The sequence below is a fragment of the Choloepus didactylus genome, chromosome 5, assembly GCF_015220235.1.
Source record: "Choloepus didactylus isolate mChoDid1 chromosome 5, mChoDid1.pri, whole genome shotgun sequence".
Taxonomy (NCBI): Eukaryota; Metazoa; Chordata; class Mammalia; order Pilosa; family Megalonychidae; genus Choloepus; species Choloepus didactylus.
The window spans coordinates 11,636,151-11,661,008 of NC_051311.1; the positions used below are offsets into that span (position 1 = coordinate 11,636,151).

Genomic DNA, 24,858 nt, shown 5'->3' on the forward strand with positions numbered 1-24,858 from the left:
CTATAAACTGACATTTTCTGTTCATAATTCCTAAGGCCTAGCCTGAGTTTCCATGTAGATAGCACAGGCTGTTCTTACATGAGATGTGCTACAGGCTCGCTGAGAGCATGGGTCTTGGAGTCAGGTAGGCCTGTGCTCAAATCCTCATTCTGCTGCCTGACATGTTGGTATCCACAGACACATGGTCTTTATTTATACTTTTTAAGCTTTTGTGAAAATTAACTTTCATCACTAGTGAAGTGCCTGTGTGAGGCACAAGTAAATAACACAAGGCTGTGGTTGTTGTGTGATTTGAGGGATACTGGGAAGGGCCCACCCACATTTTCCTCTTCAGAACTTTCCTGATAAAACCCAAATTCCTGTGTCAGCCATTTATCCATGTGCATCAACACTACCCTCTGAACTCTCCATTATAAATGGTTAGTGTGAACACCTCCAAGAAGGGTTACCGATTCTTGTTTCCTAATTCCACGGAGTGAATCTGTTTATGGTGGCTGTTCCCCATGACAGAAGGGACTAGGCAAAGTGACAGTGCCGAGCACCTAGGAGTGGAGGTGGGTCCTCACCCAGAGAGCGCCCACACCTCCCTGGGACAGGCATGTCCACGGGCCCTGGGTGCCTGTGCCGTGTACCACAAGGCTAAGTACCAAGAAGACGCCTACAAGTAAACGCTCAATAAATCAGAACAATGAGGCAACAGAAAAAGATGGATCATTTATTACTAGTCTATTATGACTATTGATGAATAGGTCCTGAATAAGCACAGTATTAAACTATTGGGCTCACTTAACACATATTTTGGGATTGGAAGCAACAACAGCAGTGAGAACACAGCTGAGCTCTGTTAACGCGCATGTGGTTTTCACTCCATCACTCTGCTGCATGTCCCAGGGCCAGCACTCTGCTAGGTGCCGGGGAGGAAGAGTGGCGATGGCAGACAAGGACCCTGTCCCTAACGCAGGGGGAGAAATAGAAACAACCGATAAGAGCCATGAGGAGACAGGTGTGGGTGCTCCAGGAGCATGGAGGCCAGGCAGCTGCACCCAGGCTCCCGAGGCATGAGGGGGCAGGAGTGGGGCGGACGGGCTTCAGGAAGAGGAGGCCTGCAGGTGCCAACCCTGGGCTTCCTGTAGACATTCCACCACAGGAAACCCCGGGACCTTGCACTGCTGGTGAAGGCCTAAAACATTTGGTTTGTTACCCAAACTCAGCCCAAAGTGCATCAAGCGCAGGACGAGAGGACAATACCCCGCATCACAGAGTTTTCCAAAGACAATCTTGACAACGACTAGAAGAATGACAGCAGGTCAGGCTTGTTGATGCATTTTATTGTGAGATGGGGGAGTCTGGTAAAAAACTAGAAAATGACCATGGTGTAACAAGGAACTTAAAAATGAAGAGTCAGATTTGTAACTTACATACATGAATACAGGAACAAATTGGCACAAAAATGTTAAACGTTGTTCCCAACACTGTTTATATAAGGTTATCCTAATTTGGCTCACTAAGGAAATGAGAGTTTTATGGTTAGGCTAATCTCTTAATAAAACTGCAGATCATCATGCTATTAGTCACTCAGTGAATTTCAAAATTTAAGGGTTTTATATTAAAAACTGGGTAAAGGTAAAATGATTGATTGTAGTTGTAAAACTAATACATTCCCATTTAAATTCTGTTCTACACACCAAGGCAAGTATAAATGTTAACATAACACTGTTAAATCAAATCTCAATGCAAGAGAACCAATTGCATCTCTACTTTAAATCTTATCAACTTTCCAAATTTTCATACTAAAATATATTATTGTATTAATACAAACTACCGTATTATACACTACACTGTGTAATAAATAAAGAAATATAAAAATAAGACACATAAATATAAAAGTTTTCTAAAACTAAAAGTACATATGTCAGTAAGAAGGGTATTAATACTGCCAGGTTTGAAGACATACAGTACAAAAATGTTGCACAGAGCTATAACTAAAAGAAACAAAGTAATACTGACAGGTAAAAATCAGCTAATGTTGTTAATACATTGGGTCCATAATAACTAACATTTGGAAACAATTATGCGCCAAATGACAATGACATGTCCATGTCTGAAATGCAAGTACGTGGAGAAAGCAGATTAGGAAATTTCCCTTTCATTTCTGTAGAGAAATTCCAAAAGTCAATTAACACAAAATGTATACTGAGGAATTAAAGGATGAAATGTCCCAGTGTTTCGGTTTCTCTGACGGAGTCAGTGGTTTTAAGTTTTATTTTGGAATTTTGAGACGACAAACAAATCAACAAATGCTAGTTATTGTAGGCCACACATTGAACAGAGGCAGCGAAGGGCCTTGAAAATACTGATAAATGGCACTTACAGCACACAGGTCTTGCTTAAGGCCAAAGGAGATACAAAGCTTCATATCATGTCCTTCATGTGTGTCACCACGTACTCAAACACAATTACAAACACTGATTCCGACGACTCTGCTGTCCTTACCAGTTTGCACAGTTAGTCCCTGCAATCAGAACTCAATTGACCATCTCTTGAACTACATTTTAAACCACATGAGTAAGAAACTTCAGTTCTTCTACCGGCTGCTTTCTTAAGGCTAACAATACACTTTAAATGATAATATGCTCTACTATGACACCTAAATATTATAAATCACTACCTTCTAGATTGAATTTATAAAAGGTAGTTAGCACGGTTTGAACTGCATTATACTTCTCTGTGAAGGGAATTTTGTAGTGCAGAAGTTCTCACATTTTTAAAAACATAATAAAATACTGAAGCGGATTTAGCATATGTTTACCAATAAAAAAATTATAAAATCTCTCCCAATTGTACAGCTCAAGAATAAACCAACAAAAGTGATAATTAATACTGATAAAATGAAACAATGCCAGATGCTTATCTAGTTAATCAGTTTCCTTTAACCTGTTAAATCTTTGCTTTCTGAGTCGCTAAAGATTTCTAATCTGCTTTATCTTACAAACTTGTTCCTAACTTTGAAAACTGCATGAAAAACTACTAGGTCTGAGGTTCAGGCACACCCGGATTTTTTTTTTTTTGTGGGTTTTTTTTTTTCGTATTTTGTATTTTTTTAAATTTTTACTTTACACAGTAGTGAACAGAAATCACAGTATACAGGTTACTGTGTTTTCGTGAAAAGCATGTATAACATAGAACAAACTTCATTACCAATTAGAATTTATTTTCCTTCTAGAAAAACTATTAGGTTTCATTCGTTTTCTCTTCAGACACTTGCCCACTACTCCCGCTCCCTTCCTCTTCCAGGCTGCTCGCCTGACTCACCGCTCCGCCATCCTTCAGGGCACCTTCCGCTTCCGTTCCTTCCGCCTCCGCCCCCTGCCCCCCCGCCTCCTCCCCCTCCTCCCCCCCCTCCTCCTCCCCCCCCTCCTCCTCCCCCTCCTCCTCCTCGTCCTCCGCCTCCTCCCCTCGGGGTCTGCCGCACTCCTTTTCCTCCCGCAGTTCTTCCGCCTCCTTCCCCTCCTCCTCCTCCTCCTTGTCGCTGTCCTCCTCCTCCCTGGCCAGGCTCTCCCGCTCGTCCGAGTCGGCCTGCGAGGGCGAGGCGCGGGCGGCCGCCAGCCCCTCCACCAGCCCCTCGCTGCCCGCCTCGTCCTGCTCGGCGCCGTCGCGCTCCTCGGCTTCCCTCTTGCAGTAGGAGTAGCGATGGTTCATGTGCTGAGAGTACGACCCGGAGTGTGAGAAACGCTTTCCACATTTGTCACATTGATAGGGCTTTTCTCCAGAATGCAGTCGCATGTGTTCGATCAAATGATGTTTGTGTTTGAAGGCCTTTTTACAGATTCCACATTCGTGAGGTCTTTTCCCTACAAAGTAAAAGAAGAGCTATGAAGCAAAATGGTGGTAGCTTGCAAGGCTTTGGGGGCATGCCAGGTTGTGGAAAGGCTAAGGTTATGGCTTCGTTTACTAAAAACCGCCTCGTCCCTACCTGTGCATAAGACAGTATTACGGTTTGCCGTTTGTATGAAAAAACTTAGCGTACATGCCTGGCTTTGCAGAAAAGGCCAAGGGGGATGAGCTGCGAGTGGGATGCTGCAGATGCAGGCGCTGTGGCAGCCAGGAGGGGACAGGAGGGCGAGGCTCTGGCGAGAGAGCACAGAAGAAGGTGGGCCCGGAGCAGGCTCCTCAGACTCGTTCCTTTCATTATCACCCCTCCTTAAGGAACTTCAACAGGCAATTTTTTTTTATTACAGCCTCCTCCCCTGCAATGACATCTGAGTGCCTCCAATCCTTTGTTTATCTGTGTAGGTTCCATGGTCCTTTGGGGAACCACAAGCCATCGTAACAGCTGAGCGTTTCCGGCCCCTTGGAGGCAGTATGGGCCCCACTGTGAACACGTGGGCTGGAGAAACGCTGCTGCCCCGGACCTTCCAGGAACCATCCAGTGCCAGCATCCCCATGCCAGGAGCACCCACAGAGGCAGACACCGTAAAAATTAGTTTTAGGCATGGCGCCGTTCCCACATAGGGATTTTGGCATTTGCTAATTATTTAATTCTGGTCCAAATTGGAAAGAGACCTCTGTAAAAACAACCAAATATGTGACAAAGGGCTTGTTTGGAGGGGCGTGACTCTCTTTTATGTAATACTGGTTTTTAACTCCAAGAACTGCCCACATGTCACTGCCTGTACCTGTGAATTACAGGCTGAAGGTGACAAAAAGGGCTTCCTGTCCTTTCTCAAAAGAGTATGAGATGAATTAAAATGGTTGCTAAGAATATGAAAGAGCAACGTGGATACTGGCGGTGCCATGGCTGCTGGTGGGGCAGGAGAAGGGAGTAGGGTATGGCGTTCACCACAAGCCCGAGCCCTTAGGTCATATCAGCCTTCCTCAGACAGCTGTGGTGTGCTGGTGCCAGACCCCACGGGTGGAGCAACCCCAATGCTCCCTCTTTTGGAAATTCTGCAAGCCGGTTAACCTCACCTTGCTAGATTGAGGTCAGGAATCTGCAAACATGCCACAGGAATCTGCAAACACTACAATTCAGGGCTCCCCTACCCCCCAAATAATCAGTTTTTCTGGTTTCCCAGCACACGACTGGATAGGAGTCAGGCCATTGTAGCATAGCAGGAGAGCAGCCACAAACAATATGTGAATAAATGGGTGTGGCAGTGTTCCAATAAACTTTATTTAAGGACACTGAAATTTGACTTACGAATGATTTTTACATGTCATAAATACTATTCTTTGAAAAAAATTTTCAATCAGTTAGAAATGCCAAAGCCATTCTTAGCTCAGAGGATGTGCAAAAACAGGTGGAGGCCCACAACTGGCCTGGGCCATAGTTTGCTGAGTTGCCTAGCTGGAAGGGATCTTAGAATCATCTAGTCCAACCTCTTAGGCAGAACTTCCTTGTACATCTCTCAGAAGACTTGTCTAAAACTGTGAAGTGGCCAAGCACCCGTGACTTCCCAGGGCAGCAGGCTGTCTTCTCACCAGGCAGTTTTTGCTGTTAATTAAGCCAGATCTCCTCTCCCTGTAACCTCAGGCCCATGGTCCCACATTTTGGGTGCTACATTTTTAATAATAGAGCAAAAGCTTACATTTACCTTTCTATTGACTTCTTTGTATTTCTGACATATATTTAACTATCAGGAATATAGAAATAAGGGTGACTAGAAGAACTGCTATGCCAGCTTGAAGGAATCAGTCATGAAAGGGACAGGAGAGCAGAAAAACAAAACCAAAATCATGGGGCTTAAACACCAGAGAGAAGAGTACAGACAGGTGAAAGTGGCAAAGTCAGAGAAGTGGGAAACCAAAGATTATCATTCTGATATAAACACTTCACTTTTTAACCTAGCACTTTTTCTAAATATCACATCATAGACACCTTTAAAAAGGACAATAAGTTTGTGATTCATTGCCATACCTGTGTGTTCATATTTATGTCTCAATAATGAGCTACTCTTTTGGAATATCTTATCACACAAATCACAAGCATACATTCCATTTTCTGTCTTCCGCATTTTCTTTTTGGGTGGTGTGGAATCAGAGTCATTCTGATCCTCCACGTTTGATACTCCTTCTGAGCTAGTGTCTTGCCTTTCATCCTAAAGGAAAAAGGGAGTAAGGATATTTAACTTGAAATGAGATACAAGAGATATAAATGAAAGGACGGGCTAAAGAAATACTTTGATTTATACTTTTGGCAATTGACCCCTCAAGCACATTGCACATCACAGCAGATGTGCTCGGGGTGGGGGGGCTGGGGGGCTGGGGCGGACGGAAGTGAGGCGTGGGCAACTCCATCACAACTATCGCAACGGCAGGCGCTCCACGCATACTGAAAGGGAAGGACACCAAAAGGAAAGAATGTTTCATGTAGTGACAACATTTCCTTGGTTCCATATGAATCACCACTTCATGAGAAATTGGCTGAATTCCTAACTACATCATTCTCTTTCATTTTTTCATTCTGGGTTTCACAGATTAATTAAGACCATTTTTTATAAGTGATCTTTAAATTGTATCCTTCATGGTATCCTTGAAAAGACAGAGGTTTGCACTAACACTTTTCTAAGGAGCAAGATGGGAACACAATGCAGGAGGGTCTAATGTTTCTCAACACGAACAGTGGCTGGTCAAAAACAATCTCTAGAATTACAGTGGAATAAAATCTTCAGGCAGTCTCTGGGAGATAATTTTGGGCAAGAGGGCTCTTTTGCATGTAGGACAGGGAGCCTGCAGTAGAATTGGGTCTAAGATCCCTGGGTCTTTTCTAGAGTCTTCCATTCTATTGCTTTTAAACAACTAAATTTTCTGTAAGTTCAAAGGTTTTCCCCAACATTGCTTATGGCTTGGCAAAGCACAAGCGGTGTTGCCACTGTACAGGTTTGTGAGCCGTCAACAGGAGCTAGAATAACTTGATGATGCTTTCACTGTTCCTCGGTCTAGTCATGAGTAAGTGAACAGCTGAGAGTGGGTCTTTCGCTAGTCAAAGATGTGAACAGTGTTCCATACAGTATAAATTTAGAAGAATTCACTGGTCGTGGGAAAGATTTTTTCAAGAATAACCACAATCAGAGGAAACCCAATTAGTAGCAATATTTAAGGAAAGAAAAGTAACAAATACATATATGAGCAGGAATTGTAATTATTGTAGCTACACTTATAGCAGATATTTGCATGAAAGATCAAACTTATCTCCAGTATTCACTTGATTCAATCATAAATTGGTGGGAAAGAGAGAGATCAAGCTTAGTGACATACGGAAGAAGCCTGGGAATAAGCCACAACAGCCACACAACACGGCTCTACTCAAAACTGTCATGGGTTTTTGGGGAAAGTGCATAAATCTATTCACAGCTGTATTTTCTCATATATATTAATCATGATGAAAAACTTTAATTTTTACAGCTTGTAAAATGATCAGGGTAAATTCACTAGATGACTTTCTGTATACTTAATTATTGTTTGTTTAATTAAAGCCTTTTATGAACAGAGGTGTTACCATATAAAATGTGATCACTAAATCTGCCTGGTGTGAAATGCCTGTGACTGGGAACATATTTTCATTTATTAATGTTCATAATCAAGGCAAAACCTATTTATTAATTTTGGGAATATAACTGTAAAAAAAAAAACAGAAAGCCAATTAGTGAGTTTTCCAATTCCCCCCCCCCCCCTTTTCTGTTTCCAGCTTCATACCTCCATGTCTTTAGTGGAGGCTTAAAAATCATTTTTTTGCAGAAGTAACACTTTAAACTTCAGCTGATTACTGTACCTTGGATTAATAAGCCAAAGATGTTATGCCACCAAAGTTAAAGCGAAAATTGACGTACTTCCTTTGAAAAATGCCAGTTTGTAACAACCTGTGTGGCTCTACAGCAACTGGTTTTTATGAGAAAAACGACAGTCCACTCGCCCTTCACCAGGCAGACCCAGCTCGGGGCGCTGCTTACCTGGGTTCCGTTTGGCTGGACCACTTTCAGGGGCGGCTCGGGGACGGCAGGGCTGACGGTGGTGGAGTAGGTGTAGGCCACCTGGGGAATCAGGATGGTCTGCTTATTGGCAGCAAGGGCACGCAGGCACGGGACACTGTTCTGGTCAGCGATGGCCACGATGGTGGGCAGCTGGGCAGTGACGGCAGGGATGGCGATGTTGATGGGGTTGGCACTTGGTGGGATGACACTGACAACTGGTTCTGAGTCTGTAATGCCAGTGTCCTTCTGGGGCTCCTTTTTTGCACAAGACAAGTTCAAGGGTTCTTCCTGGACAGAATAAACACTGTTCTGGTAAACACTAGTGATCGTTGACCTTTCCAATAACTCCCCCTGTTGCTTTGGTAGTGAAAGGTCGAGAGGTTCGACTTGTGGCTCCTCCTGTGCACCCTCTGCTGTGTACGAGAAACCCTGTGTACTTCTGGATGAAGAAAGGTTTAGTGGCGATGGGGAGGGTGTACTACTTCTGGAGCCATTGATGGCTGACCCCACTGGTAGCACTGGAGATGTAGTCATCTTCTGAGGACTCTGTGGATTTGTTGTGCTGTCTTGGGGTTCACTTGCATTTGTGGATTGAGGCTGGTCATTGTTCTTTGCAGGAACACTCCCTTTGCCTGATTCAGGAGAAGACGGCTCAGAAGACTGCACTACGATTTGTCCAGCTTGCATCTTTTCAAACCACTTCTTTACTACGTCCAGGGGTAGGTTTACTGAATCGGCAATTTTTGAGAGCTCCTCTGCACTGGGCTGTGCATTCAAAGCATAATAGGCTTTTAGAAGAGACAAAAGGTTCTTTAAAGGTGGCTGACTGGGAGACAAACTGCCGTCGCCAGTACCTGCTGAGACTGAGGACTCGGGCCTCTCGGCTTCCGGGGCAGCTGGCTGGGGAGGCTGAGCGGGCTGCTCTAGGTCATAGTGCTTTAACTCTGGAAGCGCACGGAGGTCTCCTGGACAGTCGTCACACAGAAGGCAAGTGCTATCATTCGCTCCCCCTTCAAAGCTTTTGTCCTTTTCAGATTTAACAGTAAGATCTTCTGGTAATTTTTCACTTTTGCAACTGTTGGTGGGGACAGGATTTTCTTTTTTTAAATTTTGAGGAACAACTTGAAGTTGGCTAGGCTGCTCAAGACTGTAGTTGATGATAATTTTGGTTGTTCCATCTTGATCAACCAACGGAAGACTGATAGCTGAAATAACAGAATGGCCGCCTTGCTGTATGGCTGAAGCACTGATTGTTTCTTGTTCTTTGGATGCAAGATTGGCTTGATTATTCTCCAAAACTTGCCTTATTACATTACTATCTACTGCCACTTTAAGTACATTCTGAATATCGCTTAAGTTGATACTTATGGGAGACACCAAACCAACCGTTGGCAGGACGACAGCTTGCACCACACCCTGAGAACTGGTTGCCTGTAATGGGGCACCACCGCTAAAAACCCCATTTTGCAAAGGGGTTGAACAGTTGATTCCTGAAGCAACCACTATGGGTTTGAATTCATAATCCACAGGCTCAGTTTTAATTTGGTTTACAGAAAGTTGTTCTTGAAGGGGTTTATTCTCTATCTTCTGCCGTATCTGTGGTCGTGTGGGACTGCCCGGGGATGCCGACAGAGACGGCGAGGAACACTGGGGCGTTTTGAGTCCTGTCCGTGGTCGCCCATTCACAGGCATCAAGCTGATGCATTTCTTGCTGCTTATGTGTGAGCTATAGGAACCAGAATGGGAAAAACGTTTCTTGCAGTTTGGGCATTCGTATGGCTTCTCTCCTAGATGAAAAAATTTTATTTGCTGAATTATTATATATACATTTTTTATGGATCCATGTTTTCCCAAAAACAAGCACTATCAATTTAAAAAGAGGCTACTAGGTATGTGTGTGATATAATTTTACTTAGAATAATCATTTTAAGTTGAAAACCTAAATAGGTGTTAAAAGCTTAGTAAAAGCTTGGTGTGAATTACATATGCTAATCGGTCAAGACATCTTCTTAGCATGTGTATATACTGTTTCTGCCTATCTTTATAACTTAAGTTATTCTTAAGTACCCAAAATAGTTATATCCTAGTCCTTCAAGGCATTTTTCTTACCTTTTTTCACCAAACCATATAATTTTCTATATTTCACTCTATCCAACCAGCTGTAGGAGAAATTAATATTAGGGGAAAAAAAAGTAGGTAAAATCTCCTTAAGACTTTACAAGACTGAATATTCATCCCTGACTGATAAATGTCCCATATCCATAAAGTTTCCTTGAAAGGGTCTCTCCTAAAAGAAAACTTTAAATATAAGGCAATATTATAAGCTTTGGCTGATTCATATGCACTCCTGGACACAAAAGGCAATGTTCTAGTAAGTGTGCAAAGCATCTTGGAGTTTCAATTTTACTGTCGGAAGACAATTGAAAACACTTTTATATTAAAACATGGATTATATTATGGAGAAAAATGCAACATTTATGTAAATTGGTGGGGAAACAGCCACAACCTCAAAGAAGCTTCCGGTTTGTGGAGGCCTCCTCCGAGCTGCTTCTCCAGACTCTCCCTGGCCACTGGGGGTACTCTGGCAGACAATGTTGAGAAGCACTGAGCTAAAGAGAATATTCTTGTACAAGCCTAGTTTTCTTCGCTTCTGCTTTAATTGGTAGTTACAGTTCATTCATTTATAACTGATAGGTTACAGACTAGAAGCTCCAATAGGGTGGGACCTTTCAGTCTTATCTGCCATTTACCCCAAGCACCCAACACAATGCAGGCCACAAGGATGCTCAGCAAACATTTTTCAGATGAATGAACAGCTAATTGCAAAATTAGGAAATGTGGTGATGCTGATTTAATATACTCAGTATCAAAATAAAGCTCTTTCCTTTCCCTTTTCTGTGAACTGAAATGAAAGCAGTGAGAAAGTCAACGTGAGCTCTGTTGGTCATGTAACTTCAGGGCTGTACAGTTGAAAAAAAATGAATTCTGTTTTCTGAGAAATGTGGTCTAGCCTTACCATTATTTGGGGTATCAGAAATTAGAATTGGAAGGGATGTAAGAAGTCCTCTATACAGCCTTCTTTCCAATGAAGAGTTGATTTGCTATCATCCTTGATGCAAGCTAGCTGCTGCCTAAACTCCCTTCGCGAAAGGGAGGTGACTCCTGCTGGAGAGCACCATGGAAGACGACCCTTCTGTTCCACCGGTTCAGTTCAAACACAACAGGGTCCAAACTCTGGCTCTGCCACATGCTATTTTCTTACCCTCCCAAGCCTCAGCATTTTTTCATGAGTAAATGTAGATACACCCTCACTGGGTTGGAGAGGGCGTTATCTGAGGTAACAGAGTAAAACTCAGTCTGGTCGCAGTAAATGCAAGTGATTTTTTAAAAAACTGCTTCTACTGAGACAGAGGTTGACACTAAACCAGTCTGCTTCCTCTCAGGGCCACTTCCCTATGCCGGTGCTAGTCTGACCTCTCTTCTAGACGCCCGACTTTTAAATTCAGGAAGAGCTATTACGTGCACCCTCAGTCTTCCCTCTGTGTAGGTTAAACACACCTCCAAGCATTCGTCAGAGGACATGGTTTTCAGAACCCTGGCTCATTTGTTAGCCCACCTGTGGACACTCTCCAGTTTATCAATATCTTTCAAACTGGGATGCCTGGAATAGGAGTCAACACTCAAAACATATTAGATAAAAATTTCCAATGGGAAAAAAAACAAAGAATATGTTCTAGTATATCTCTATTTAAAAATTCTTGTTGATTTGATACCATTTTTAGGTGAGCCTGATGCTTGTTCTCTTGCTAGAGACACTAGGAGGTTAAGGGTCCATAACATAGACTATTATACCTACAAACTGGGGGATAGAGCACAGAGGTAAGGCAATGGCTGACAGGAGGTAGTGGCAACGGTGAAGGACCAGTGGTTTTTTTTTTTAATTTTTAATCTACTGTGGACCAATATTTTCTAAAATATATTAAAAAGTCATAGCAATGTTTTGGTACAATAGTTTCTAAATGTCCACTCTCAATTTCTCCATTTACCTCCTTGACAACAAGTAACAAATGGTTTGCAGATGGGGTGCACCAGTCCTGGGATGACTTCAGAGCCGTGAGGGACCCCCTTGCATGCTTTTTCTGCATGCACTTTGGTGAAAAATCATTGGCTTCTATTGAAGAATTGTGTTAATTCTCTGCTGTGTTATTTTAAGGATATTACTGAGGATGACATGCATTTTGCTCTTACCTCTTTATGATGCTCTAAGGAACAACTTTCTCTATGAACTTGAATAATTGTACTGTTTCTAGCAACCAATTCTTTTTACTTGCAGACTCTCTGGGCCTTGTTCCTGATTGTAGTTTTCCCATTTCCTGAAGTTTGGAGCCTAATTTGTGGTCCACTTCTGGCACATGCATGGGATTTCATAGCACTGGTTTTTCACTTTGACCTCATGCTTGTCTTGCTTTCTTAACCTCTCCTCTGTTTTATGTATTTTAAAATTAAAATGTCTTGTTATACTAAATATATATATGAGCCTCATATTAAATAATTTTAAGAACAAGACAGCTATAAATAAATAATGGATGGACACTGGGTGTCCTGATTTAGGTCCATGATCTGGCCTAAATTTGCACTAGCTTGTAAAGCTGCAGCAGCCAGCCGTTAACTCCTATGAAGCTCTTGGCCAACTACAACCCTAGAACTTTTCTCTAAGTACTGCAGATAGTGACCCCCTACTTACTACTGAGGGAGACCCATGTCTGAATATCAATGCAGGATTTTATCTTATCTTCCTTCTTCTACCCTAATATTTCAAAAAATCTTGAACAATTCCAAATTGTCTCTGGTATGAAGGTAGGTTATTAAAAATATATTATTGATGAAAACTCTTCAATAGCACAGGATCTAAGAAATAGGATCCTATGGTAGTCTGCAAAAGACAACCTCTACTTTCTAGGGGTGAAAATAAATAAACGTGTTTTTTTTTGTAAAATGTTGGTTTGAATATTTTTAAGTGGTAACTTCATCATTATTTAACTCTCAATGAGCAGCACCATAAAACTTTTAAAAATGCATTTCTAAACTAAAATGATCACAAAGCCACCCAACTGTACTTTTCTGTAGGATAGTATGTTCGTAAATATAAATGCCAACACAACATTTTCACAAAATAAACAATGTGTAAACTCCTACAATTCCCTATTCAAAAGTTAACATTTTTTCATTTAAATTATTTAAATCTAAAATAATGCATATCAGCACTAACCAGGAGATGAACAGATTTCATAGTTCAGTGCGGGAGGCCACTAACTTTTCTTTAAAAGCTTTTGTTTGAGTAGAGCCTCTAAAGAAATGCAAACACAGCTCTGTTTATCATAAATTCATAAAAGAGATATAATACCTTTAACATACAATGATATTCACTTTGTAATTAATGATTTTGGAATTGAAGACGTGGAACAGAAAAGTAAAGAAGATGGGGTGGGGGAGTGGGGAACTAACACTAGTCAGTTAACACTAGTTGGTTCTCTCTCCCCTCAGGTTGCCTCTCCATCCCCCACGTCCATCCCCCATTCTCGTCTCTCAAGTTCCATTTCTATTTCTCTCATTTAAAGACTACCTTTACCTCCTTATTTCCGGGCAAATTGTACCTCTATTGCCCTTTTTCATTCCCTTAATTCTGCAAAAGGGCAAGAAAATTAACATTCATCAGAAAGCGGAAGTATTTTTAGGTTGTACTTCATGCTATATTATCTTCTGATTATGAAAGCTGGAGTGTGTCATATTATTTTAACTTGATATTACTTTATATACTTTTCCAGCCCTAACTTCACCCAAACCCATGGCTTTAAACAGCATGTATATGGTGATAACACCCAGATTTCTATCTCTGATAAGATGCCCATAAAACACCATTTATATAGAAAATTTTCTCCATATTAGTCTTTATCCTAAAAGAAAAGCAATTTCTGATTATGTGGATAGATCACATGTTATAATTGATTCATTTGTTATCACAACATGCTATGATATTCAGGGTGGAAAAGAAAGCAGATATTTACCACTGTGGATTCTTAGGTGCTCTTTTAGGTGGTGCTTGTATTTGAAAGCTTTTCCACATTCAGTGCACTTGAATTTACGATTACCTCCTGACTGCGTCACGTGCCTCTGTAAGAAAGAAATGGTATTTTATTTAGAAAGCAAAAGAGCTTTAGAAATAAAGAACATCCTGCTAAGAGTAATGCTTTATGTATGCTTGATGATTATTTTGTTTCTTATTTAAGGTCTTAGACTGTACAAGTTACAACAACCTAACACCTAGAATTATTACCAAAAAGGATGATGATACTGGGAATGGAATTTTGATTTAGAGAAAAAGCTCCATTTCTGATTTGAAGCATGAATATCATAATTTGTTAAGCAATCTAGTATTTAGCAAAAGTAAAGAAACATATATATGTCAGGAATTCAGAGATTATCTAATCTGCACTCTCATCTATAGAATAAGAAACCAAGGCCAAGACAATTTGGTAATCTGTCTAAAGTCCAGTCACCCAATAGGATGAAATCCCCTCCCCTCAGGCCAGGCTTTTTCCAGTTCTTTATCCTGTCTTTTCCATGTGTGACAGTTCTAAAATGCACTTTGGTCTGGTGACTTTCAAAAATACTTCCATCTTTTCCAGCCAAATGTGGATTGTTAAAATAGCTTTGTGTCTGGTTTATCAAATTCCTATTTTAATATATTTTGAAATGTATTCTGCATATTATTTTTAGGTTATTCTTGTGAAAGCACTGCTTTAATTGTATGAACCACTGCTCAGAAACCTCCAAAGGATCTCTGTTAATCCCCGAATCAAGATTTTAAATGTACAGATCCCCAGCTGATAGTTCCTGAGTCTGTAGGCTTGTTCTTTACCAGTTCTCCATAACTCTGTGCTTCAGTGATTAGAGAGCATTTCTTAACCCCACGTCTCGTCTCTATCTCCTTGCTCGGCTTTATACTAGCTCTTATTCCTTGGCTATTATTTCCCTAATTCTCCTTGAAAGGCTTAACTCTCATCCTAGTTGCTTCCTGCTCTCACCCCAGCTGGAAACCCCCTTTCTTTGTATTTCATACAGGAAGGAAAGCGATTGAAGATCTACTGGGTATCAGGCCCTACTTCACCCAAACCCATGGCTTTAAACAGCATATATTTGGTGGTAACACCCAGATCTCTATCTCTGGATCTCTCCCCTCGACTCCGGGCTGTTATGGCTAACTGCTCGCTTGATATCGCCAGCTGGAAGTCCAGTAAGTATCTGAAATCAGCACAGTCACACTGAACTCTTAACTTTCCCCCAGCAAATCAGCTCCTCCTCTAGTCTCGTTTTTGTGCCTAGCACCCTCATCTATTTGGTTACCGCTCAGATTCCAAACTCTAGAGTATGTCTTTGCTCCTGCCCTTCTCTCACACCTGTGCCCACCCTGTCTGTAGTCCACCTGAATTTACTCCGAATCCAACCATTCCCCGCTGTCATGTTCACTAGCACCTCCGCCCTGGATTATGGCAACAGCCTCTATATAGTCGCCTGTCCTCACGGTTGTCTCCTTAGGTCTATTCTCCACCAAACAGCCAGTGTTCTTTAAAAATAAAAGGCAAAATATGTGACACCTTCTCTTAAAATTCTCCAGAGGCTTCCCCACCTCACTTTAGACTTCAGTCCAAAGCCTTTACTGAGGCCACACAGCAGCCGGAACCGACCGGGCCCTACCTCTCTCCCACCACACCTGGCCTCCGTGCTCTTCTCAGAGAATGCCAGGGAGCTGCCTGCCTCGGGGCCTTTTCAGGTTCCCTCCCTTCTGCCTGGAACACCCTTCGCACAAGATCCCACACCTGGCTCCTTCAATTAATTCAGGTCTCAGTTCAGATAGATGTCTCAGCTTCAAAGAAGCTTCCCTACCCTGTGAGAACAGCTGCTCCCTTCACCTGTCCCTTAACCCTGCTTTATTTTTCTGCATATCACCTGTTTTTATATTTTATATTTATAGTACCTATTAATGTATGCTCTGTAAAGACAGAGACTTTGCTTGTCTTTTTCATTTTTGTGCCTTTAGCACCTGGAACAGGGCCAGACACAAATATATGTTGAATGGATAAATTATTAAGACATGGAAATGCTGCTCATCTATTACTTGTGGGTATAATTTTCAAGGACCTGCAAGATAGACATTTTATTCTCTGGTCTGCAACCTAGCAACAACTAAATTGTTCCCAATACCTCCCAATGGGATGTCTTCACATTGGTCCCCACATTTATCACAGATCCTTCCTGACCTTGTAAGTGCCTTGATCACACATTTTACATATAAAATCTACCTCCTTTGCACCTGTCAGGAGAATTATCATTAAAGTGGCTTTTATATTCATTGGAGATCTTGCTGTTTGTTTTTATAAAAGGCATCTCCTGCTTTCACCACCAGGTCTATCTGTCCTTTGATTAGGGCTCTTGGTGTAAAGAGGACATGGTGGCAGCAGGTGGAGGATGGGCCTGCTTCCGAATGGCTCAAGAATAAGCTCTGTCCCAAGGCTTGTTTGCACTGTGGTCACATCAGGACACTAAGCTGGAGAAAGCTCTCTTCTCTGCAGCACCCGATAAGACTTGGCATTGGAGCAAATGGTAAACAGGCAGTGCTTGCCTCCAGTAGTCCCTTCTTGGCACCAGTGTCTCCCTTCTCTTGGTGCCCTCTCCCCATTGCAGTTGCTCCTTCACGGACTTGACCATTAGCCCACCGTAAGGGGATCTTGGTCCTGTTCTCACTGATTGCCACCCTCTCCCCCATTATCTTGTTCTTTTGTGACTGCTGTTGCCCAAGTCCTGAAAAGATAGGCTGGCTCTACTCTATCACTCCGTTTGTCTTCACATTTGTGGTGTGCTTTAGGTACTGCCTTAACAGAGTCCAGCCTGTTCTCATGGCATATGCGCCTTACATCAGGCCTGTGCACAGGGGGGGTCCTCAAACATTCAGGAAAGCAATCCTCACAACCCCTTGGCATAAGACACTGGACATGACCCAGTGCAGCACGGACCCTGGCATACCCATGCAGGCGACCATGTAGTTGAGTTTGATTGCTTTCAATTTGATTGTTAACACTCTGCCCCTGACATTTATTAATAGAGCTCTAAAATTAGGGCATAAACCCTGGCTTTAAACATAAAAATTAGGGCATAAACCCTGGCTTTAAACATGATTAAAATTATGTTTACAGTTATCAGGGCCTTGTAAAATAAGGACAGCTGGCAAAAGCTTATTTGACTTTAATCCTTAAGCATACATGCAGCCAATAGTTTAACTGTAGATGGAAATTACACAATAGTCTTGGTTTATACTCCTAGAAATCAGGGCAAAATGACAGAAGTAGAATAAACCATATGCAAATTGCACCCACAGGAAAAAAACTGGTTTAGAAGAATCTAACCCTTAGATTCTTAGAGGAGCAACTTCCCTTATTGGAGGAAAGAATCCACAGTAGTTTACGCTAAGAATAAATAAAGGAATCACTGGGTCACATAAAGCTAAACTTTGTTATAAATTTGATTTTCTCCTCAAATTGGCCAGTATTAAGTCATGTGGCTTATGTAACCAATATTAATTTCTCCTACAAATCACATTAAACATTTTAGGAGAATGTATTTTGAAATTTACTAAACTTAAGAGAAATATTTGTTACAGTTAGGCAAAATAATTAAATTAAGATGAAAAGGATGTTACCCGAAAAAGAAAAAAAAAACATTCTAAAATAATGTTCATGTGTGCTTTTTAACTCAGAAATAATCAGATAATTCAAATAATCACTTTCATTTTTATAAGGCTATAAACAAGATACTGTCTAGTACATGATTTTAATTTTTAAGTATATTAAAACCTTAATCCTCTGTGAAGGTTGGGTTCTCAAAATTTGCCAAGTTAGTGAATTCAGCAAATTCACTTACTTGATCTCTTCCTGATTTATGTGATGTCATGTGACGTTCAAGCTGGGTTCTGTATGCAAAGGTGTAACTGCACAGTGAGCAACTAAAGTTATCTTCATTCTTTTCATGGCGATATTTAATGTGTTCTTTCAGAGAGGTAAAGCGTTTGTAGCCTCTATCACAGTACGGGCAGGTGAGTAACTGGGAAAATGCATCTGGCGTTCCTGTAAAAGAAAGATCATATATTTTAAACTTAAAACATGCAGAAAATATTACCAAAGCTATCACTGAGTCCCTGTGCTATTTTCCAGACACAGCGCAACCCACTTTAAATTCAATCCTCGAAACAATGCAATTATACTCTATTTTATCAAAGAGAAAACGTGAGGCTTGGAAAAGCTAATGAACTTCAAGTCACACAGTCAGTAAATGATGAAGCCAGGATTCAAATGTGCGATGTCTGACTTTGGAGCCCATGTCCTTTTCACTAAACCATAATTCTTCCTTTCCTTTGTATGGTTAACTAGATGAAGAAAACAAAAGTAAAATTAAGAAGGTAGGTTACATTTATAAATGAACACATATTGAAAAGGAGATTGTCCTCCCCAGTAGAATCTTTCCACTGGTACCAACGTCATCATTAAATGTGCGTTCCTTTGAATTTGAAAATGACACTGTAAACTTATTGTCAGTCAAAGAGTAATGTACCAGTAATGTACAATAATATACACAGACCATTTCCTAGACCCCCTTACCATTGGGTCTGGCCACAGGATTGTGTGCAGACCAAAAGAATACATGTGTGTGCTGGGGGATTGGGGGTGGGGGCAGTTCTAGGCTTGGCCCAGAGAGGCCTCCTGTGCACAATCTTCAGGTTTCTTCCCCTGATGAAATGCACTGACAAGTTTTCTGTATGATTGTACATGTATGACTCCAGGAAAGCTTTCAGACAATAAAGGCATTCTGGATAAACTGGAGTCCACTAGATGAACTTTATTTTTACACACAGAACCATCTTAAGCCTGACAATCTAAAATGTGATACTTTGCCAATTCATATTATTTAACTAAGAGTAGTTTTCCATACTTATTTTCTCAAAGCTGAAGTTTCTGAGTGTCATCTTCCTATAAACATCATCTCTACCTTCATTTTGAATTCCTAATAGAAAACCAGAAAAGTTCATAATAATCTCCAAATGCTCTGTAAACATACATCATTTTTATGGAAATTCAAGTACATATAAATTCTATGTCTTGCACAAGGACTGGCCTGCAAATAATAGACCGAGCACCTGACTCCTAATAGTTAAATACTTTGAAATATGTATTAAGTATATGAATAAAACCAAACAACCAATATCTCCAGAGTTCATGGTGACATCTTTAGTTATCAGCTAGCAAGGCAACTTGAACCAGAGACTCTTCTGTTGGGGATAACTCTAACATGACCCTCTTTTCGGGGAATAGATTAACCCACTTGAGGAAATATTTTGGAAATCATATTATGTTTTGCCCAGTATGAAATTTCCTATTTGTACAGACAAGTGGGGAATCAACACCTGGGAGCATCTCCTTGCCAGTCTGTCTTGTCCATCTTACTTGCTATAGCTTGTTACAATGGCAAAAATCAAAATCAACCATTGTGGGTGTTTTATTACTGGCACCATGATATAGCATGATTTCCATTAATCAGCTGCTTCTACTCCACACTGTCATAAAGCTGTCTGCTCTCATTATGCTCCGCTTCCTTCTTCACTTTCATGATTAATTCCTACATTTTATAAAGTACTAATAATTTTGAAAAATATTTTAACAGCAAGTTATTATTTTCATAAATCAGTATCTATTGAATTTTCTCTAACATATGGGGAATGAATTCATTCTTTGAGTCCACAAGCATAAAATAATGAAAAGTAAGAATGAATACTGGCATAGTAGGCAAGTTACAGAATGAGCAATTTTAAAAATTAACAGCAAAATTTTTTCTATTTTTGAAAAATATTGGATTTTTTTTTTTAAATACCATTGTTTCATAACGAAACTGTATTATGTAGGGAAAAATGTTTCTTCTAGAATTCCTACAAAAAACTTAAGGTGGCTTTTCAATACTTCCAAAATGCCAACCTAAGTTTGACCATTTCTTGAACTGGCTATAATTTCTTTTTGTATTTATGACCACGGATATGCTTGTTTTTTCAAAACAAAGTTCCTTACTTTTTGTATCCTAGTATTTCCTTTGGTAAGTGGCAGAACATTTCAGACTGATAGTACTACTTAATATAAAACCTTTAGGATATCTCATTTATTTGTTCCCTACTGGGTTCAGAATTTGTATTTTTCAACCTGCTGATGTAGAGTTTACCCGTTCACAATTTGTGAGCAAAAAGTCCTTGGCAACCTCAATGTATAAAACAAGATTGTGGGAGACAATGTTTAATCTACTCAGAAGTTTAAAACAAGAGCTTCCGAAGATAATCACTATTTGTATGTAAATAGATGTTACTAGTGTGACAGAATGCTTAACTTTGAAATACTTATGAGCAGTTAAATTATATATCTGAAACTAATGAATATTTGAATTAAAACCATAGCCCATAATTCAGACTTTTTTACTAATTCAGAATGGTCAGCTCAGCGTTTTTTTTTTTTTTGGTGAGATTTTACTGTATTGATTTATACTGACTTACATTGCAAAGCTTAACCTTACCAGATGCAACCCATGCAATGGAAACTTTCCTTAGTTTTCATTGTTTTCTTTCATTGAGATGTTTTGAAAGTCTTTTGTCACATAAAAATTTATATATATATATTTTTAAATTTCTTTCATTTCTATTGTAACCTACTGCTTCTTCAGGTGAAATGATGACACATTTGTTTTGAAACAAAAAGAAAAGACAACTTAGAAATTAAAGTGAAATGGCAGGGCCTTACAGCATTAGGATGCCAAAAATTACTGACTCTCCAAATATGCAAGTAGATCAACAGACCCCTGATATTTCAGCTGAAATTCTGTTTCCCTGATAATTTGCCTTCTTCAGAAACGTCTTCTTTCAGCACACTGGAACAAACTGTTCTAGCAGTGCCCTACTCCCATTTCCTCTGCACCCATTTAGTTACAGAAAATTCTATCTATCCTGGAGTCAACTTGTTTCTGCTCTTTTTCACAGCTGATTCCGGATTAAAGGAAGATATAGTTGACCCTTTGCAATTGAATTTATTTTGTTTTCTACTTCACCCTTTACAATTTCCTTAAAAAAACTTAAAAGTCGATTGATTATTTGAATATCAAGCTAAATCTATCCATCAGAATGGGAACCCTGGCAAACTCAAACCAGATTCTGAATCATAATACTTCAAGTATCCTTAAACATTTTAACTAACTCCCTAATTCTTGGTGCAGATCCCTCAAAATTTCTGAACACATTATTACTGCATTTTCCCACTCTTTATACACTGACTATTCACATCAGAATGAACTAAAGCAGATACAGGAAAACTTTTGTCTCCAAATTAGTACATTTAGAACCAGACAACCAAGTTTTGCTTGCTCCAAGAATAGTGGGAAAGAATCCAAGGGAAGTCAGGGTCCCCCTAGGCTCCGCTTCTACTGTCTGCTGCCCTGTGAGTGACTGGAAACTGGTGTCCAGACACTGCCCTGAGCATTTCACTTGCAGTGCAGGCATTGCCCTTGCCTGTGGGATCAGCCGTGATCTCATAATGCTCTACTGTTATCAAGGTCAAGGCCCTGTAATTCAAGAGGTTACTCTCTATGGGCACTTGTGACTAATGTTGGTTCCCAAAAGTGGTCCTAATAGTAAAACCGGGGCCCACAGATATAAAGAACAGTCCTTTGGTGATGAAAAGACAAACAACCGTCAAGCTCCACTTACCGTTTTCATCGTGACCGCTGGCTTCGGGCGTGCCCTGCCGCTGGTCCTCGTCAGGTGCCTCAGGATAAATGACAGCAGTGTCTTGTTGTTGTAGGAACTCTTCAACATTAGGATCATGGTTTTGTTCATTTTCTGCATCTGAGTCACATTCGTCATCTTTTACTAAAAGAAATGCATACTTCATAAAAAGCAATTTCACCACCAAGTCTTTACAAAGCTTTGCTAAATAAGGAAGTGTTTATCTTGAGAGAACACGACTGAATTGTAGGAAATATTTGCTGAAAACTAAAAATTAAAATTCACTCATTTTGTTGCAATCTATTAAGTCCTTTTGTTTTATAAATTCAAAGTGCTAAAGACATCTTGAAATTCTGACAATATTTCTTTAAGCTTTAGAGCCATACTTCTATTCCACTTCATAATGAACAAGATGTAGAGATGGTAAGAGTAGACCAGCTTCTTAATTTCCCAATCAATGGTAAAGCAAAGGAAAACAGGAAACCTTAGTTCTCAATGATCACCTTCCCAGTGATAAATAAAAATTTAGTAGGACCAAAATTGAGGCACACATGCTAAGCCCCATGCCAGCAAACCAAAAACCTAGGCTAGTTTCTACTTCCTATAAATGCCCAGTTTGCCTAAAAAACCAAATTTAAATACAGCCCATCAGTTATCACCAGCCTCATTCCTGAGTAACCACCTGCTCCCCACTTTGTAAGACCCTCCTAAGTAAAATGGAAACTTAATGTCAGCCAATTAGAACATTTCCACATTCACCCCATATAAGCTTTCAGTTTCCACCCCCGTGATGGATTAGAGCTCCTTCTGCTTTCTGAATTGGATGCTCCCCAATTTCATGGATCACTCAATAAAGCTGTGCGATCCTTAATTGCACACAATAAAAAATGTATTAAAAAAACACTTCTTTGAAATTTGCTCTATAGCTACTTATTAAATTGTACTTTGAAAGTTATCACCTTTCTATATATATCTTATATTTCACAATAAGTAAATCACTGAAATTGTGGTACTGTAACCCATAACATTCTTTGAAATTTGCTCTCTAACTACTTGTTAAATTTCACTTGGAAAGTTATCACTTCTATGTATATATGTTATATTCCACAATAAAAACACATTAAATGAGATATTATTCTCATAAGAACCACTCTGAAGTTCAGCTCAATTATGTTATTTCTTAGACAACAACTCTAATAATTATCTACAGTTGGAAAGATGTAAGAGTCAAAAGGTTATCAAATTGATAAAAACTTCTTCTTCCTACCTCTGGTATTCAAAAACATACAAGGCTATTCCTTCTCTCTTTCTGCTGGATAAATGTTTAATGGTGGGGTTAAGGAGGAGGTGTTTTTCTTGAGTTAGAAAGATTCAAAAGGTAACAGAATGTTTTCACTTTGAGGAGCAGCAGAGTGCTGCCGAGTGTGTAAACAAGGTGATCCCATTGGCTCCCTGCACACCACACCACCCAACCCCTTCCCCGGGCTCCAGAGGGAGGGGTTCCACTCCAACTAGCATGGCTTTCTCTGGCTCCTGGGTCTTCATGCTGACTTCTTTATAAAAATATAACAGCCAGTGACTCTGCACTGAGCTGTCAGTTCTAAATTTGTCAAACACCACTTCCCAGCAGCCTGAAATTGGGCCAAATGAAAATGGTGATGTATGGGCATCCTTTGGTTCAACAGTTAATAAAACAACCTTGCTAAGTCTCCTGCACAGTAGTGGTAATTGAGCTCCTTACAGTGGCTGCTGTTTAAAACCTCAAAGTCAGTGATACGTAATAACGGTGATACATAATTTTTTTCTCCTTTTCAACACAGCCAATAGCTACCAATTATTTAGCATCTGCTTTATGCTGAGAACTGTATTACCTAATTCATGCCAGTAGTCACGAAACTGGGGCTTGTGGATGCCGGGGTATGTACAGACTTTAAAAGTAAAGTGGGTTTAAGGGAATCATTTTCCATGTTCTTAACTTCCACATATACTCTCTCTCAGCACTCTGAAGCCCCCCATCCCCTTTTTCACAGTATCCTTTGCTCTCACTTTCTCAAAAGAAAGGAAAAGACAAAAGACAAATCCACACATATGCACACATCCAGAACAATAACATGGTGCATTGCCTTGAGTGTAAAATCCTCCTGGGAGCCAAAGGAGAAAAAGTCAAATTAGTGTTTGGGGAAAACTTTTATTGATTAATCAAGGCAACATCCATCCACTAAAGGCCTTCCAGTCTTCCTGGTTTATAATAAGGATTCTATTAAGGTGAAAGCATGACAACTGAGGTGGGATGATCTGAAATGAGCTATAAAATAATGTGCCCAGAGGGCATGAGGGCAATTTTCTTCTAATGACCTCACTGTTCCATCACCTAATTATTACTGAGAAACTCCCTGCTCTTCAGGAGGCCTGGTGAGAGCAAAGCAGAGGGCAACTCAATAATTATTCCCAGGATTTGTCATTAGCTGAAAAATAAGCATTTTTTGAACAGCTAAAGCAGTATATTGAGTCTTTACAATGCAACTGCAATATATTCTAGGAATCATATTTTCCAAGTTAAACTAGATAAAACTTATGAATGAAACATAATTTATGTGATTTCTTAGAGAGTCCATGTAATTTGAATTGACAAAGTCATTAAAACTTATTTTTATCAAATTAAATTACAAATATGTATTCTAAATAAACACTCTCTACCTTACAAAATGCTTATACTTTCCTACATCCAAGTTACAATTTAAAATACACATATGCTAGTTGCTGGGATGAAGAGTATTTAACAATATACATTTTTCAGAATTACATATTCTGTATTTTGTATGTAAATATCATTTCTTCAATAAGTTATACACTTACCTATACATTGATTCGAAATGTACTAATTTGGAGACAAAGAGTTTCTACAGCTTATAAAAATTTTATTAGATATGTATATCATCTTAATTCTGACTTTACTATTTGGTAATCTATTTTTATGAGTTTATAATTTATATATTCCTCATTGAAGAAATTTTATAAAATTTCTCA

At 40.0% G+C, this 24,858-nt stretch overlaps 1 protein-coding gene across 2 annotated transcripts in view; it reads right to left on the minus strand.

Moving 5' to 3' along the window:
* Window positions 1–1,307: 1,307 nt before the first annotated feature.
* The window catches only part of ZEB1 (zinc finger E-box binding homeobox 1), a 167,880-nt gene continuing 144,329 nt past the window's right edge, over window positions 1,308–24,858 (minus strand). For both annotated transcript variants that reach the window (XM_037837942.1, XM_037837941.1), the window contains exons 4-9: window positions 21,814–21,975; window positions 17,946–18,148; window positions 14,036–14,141; window positions 7,950–9,757; window positions 5,918–6,098; window positions 1,308–3,851 (exon numbers count right to left, since the gene is read on the minus strand). In XM_037837942.1, the coding sequence (XP_037693870.1) occupies window positions 3,232–3,851; window positions 5,918–6,098; window positions 7,950–9,757; window positions 14,036–14,141; window positions 17,946–18,148; window positions 21,814–21,975 (3,080 nt within the window). In that variant the 3' untranslated portion in view covers window positions 1,308–3,231. The remainder of the gene's footprint in view (window positions 3,852–5,917; window positions 6,099–7,949; window positions 9,758–14,035; window positions 14,142–17,945; window positions 18,149–21,813; window positions 21,976–24,858) is intronic.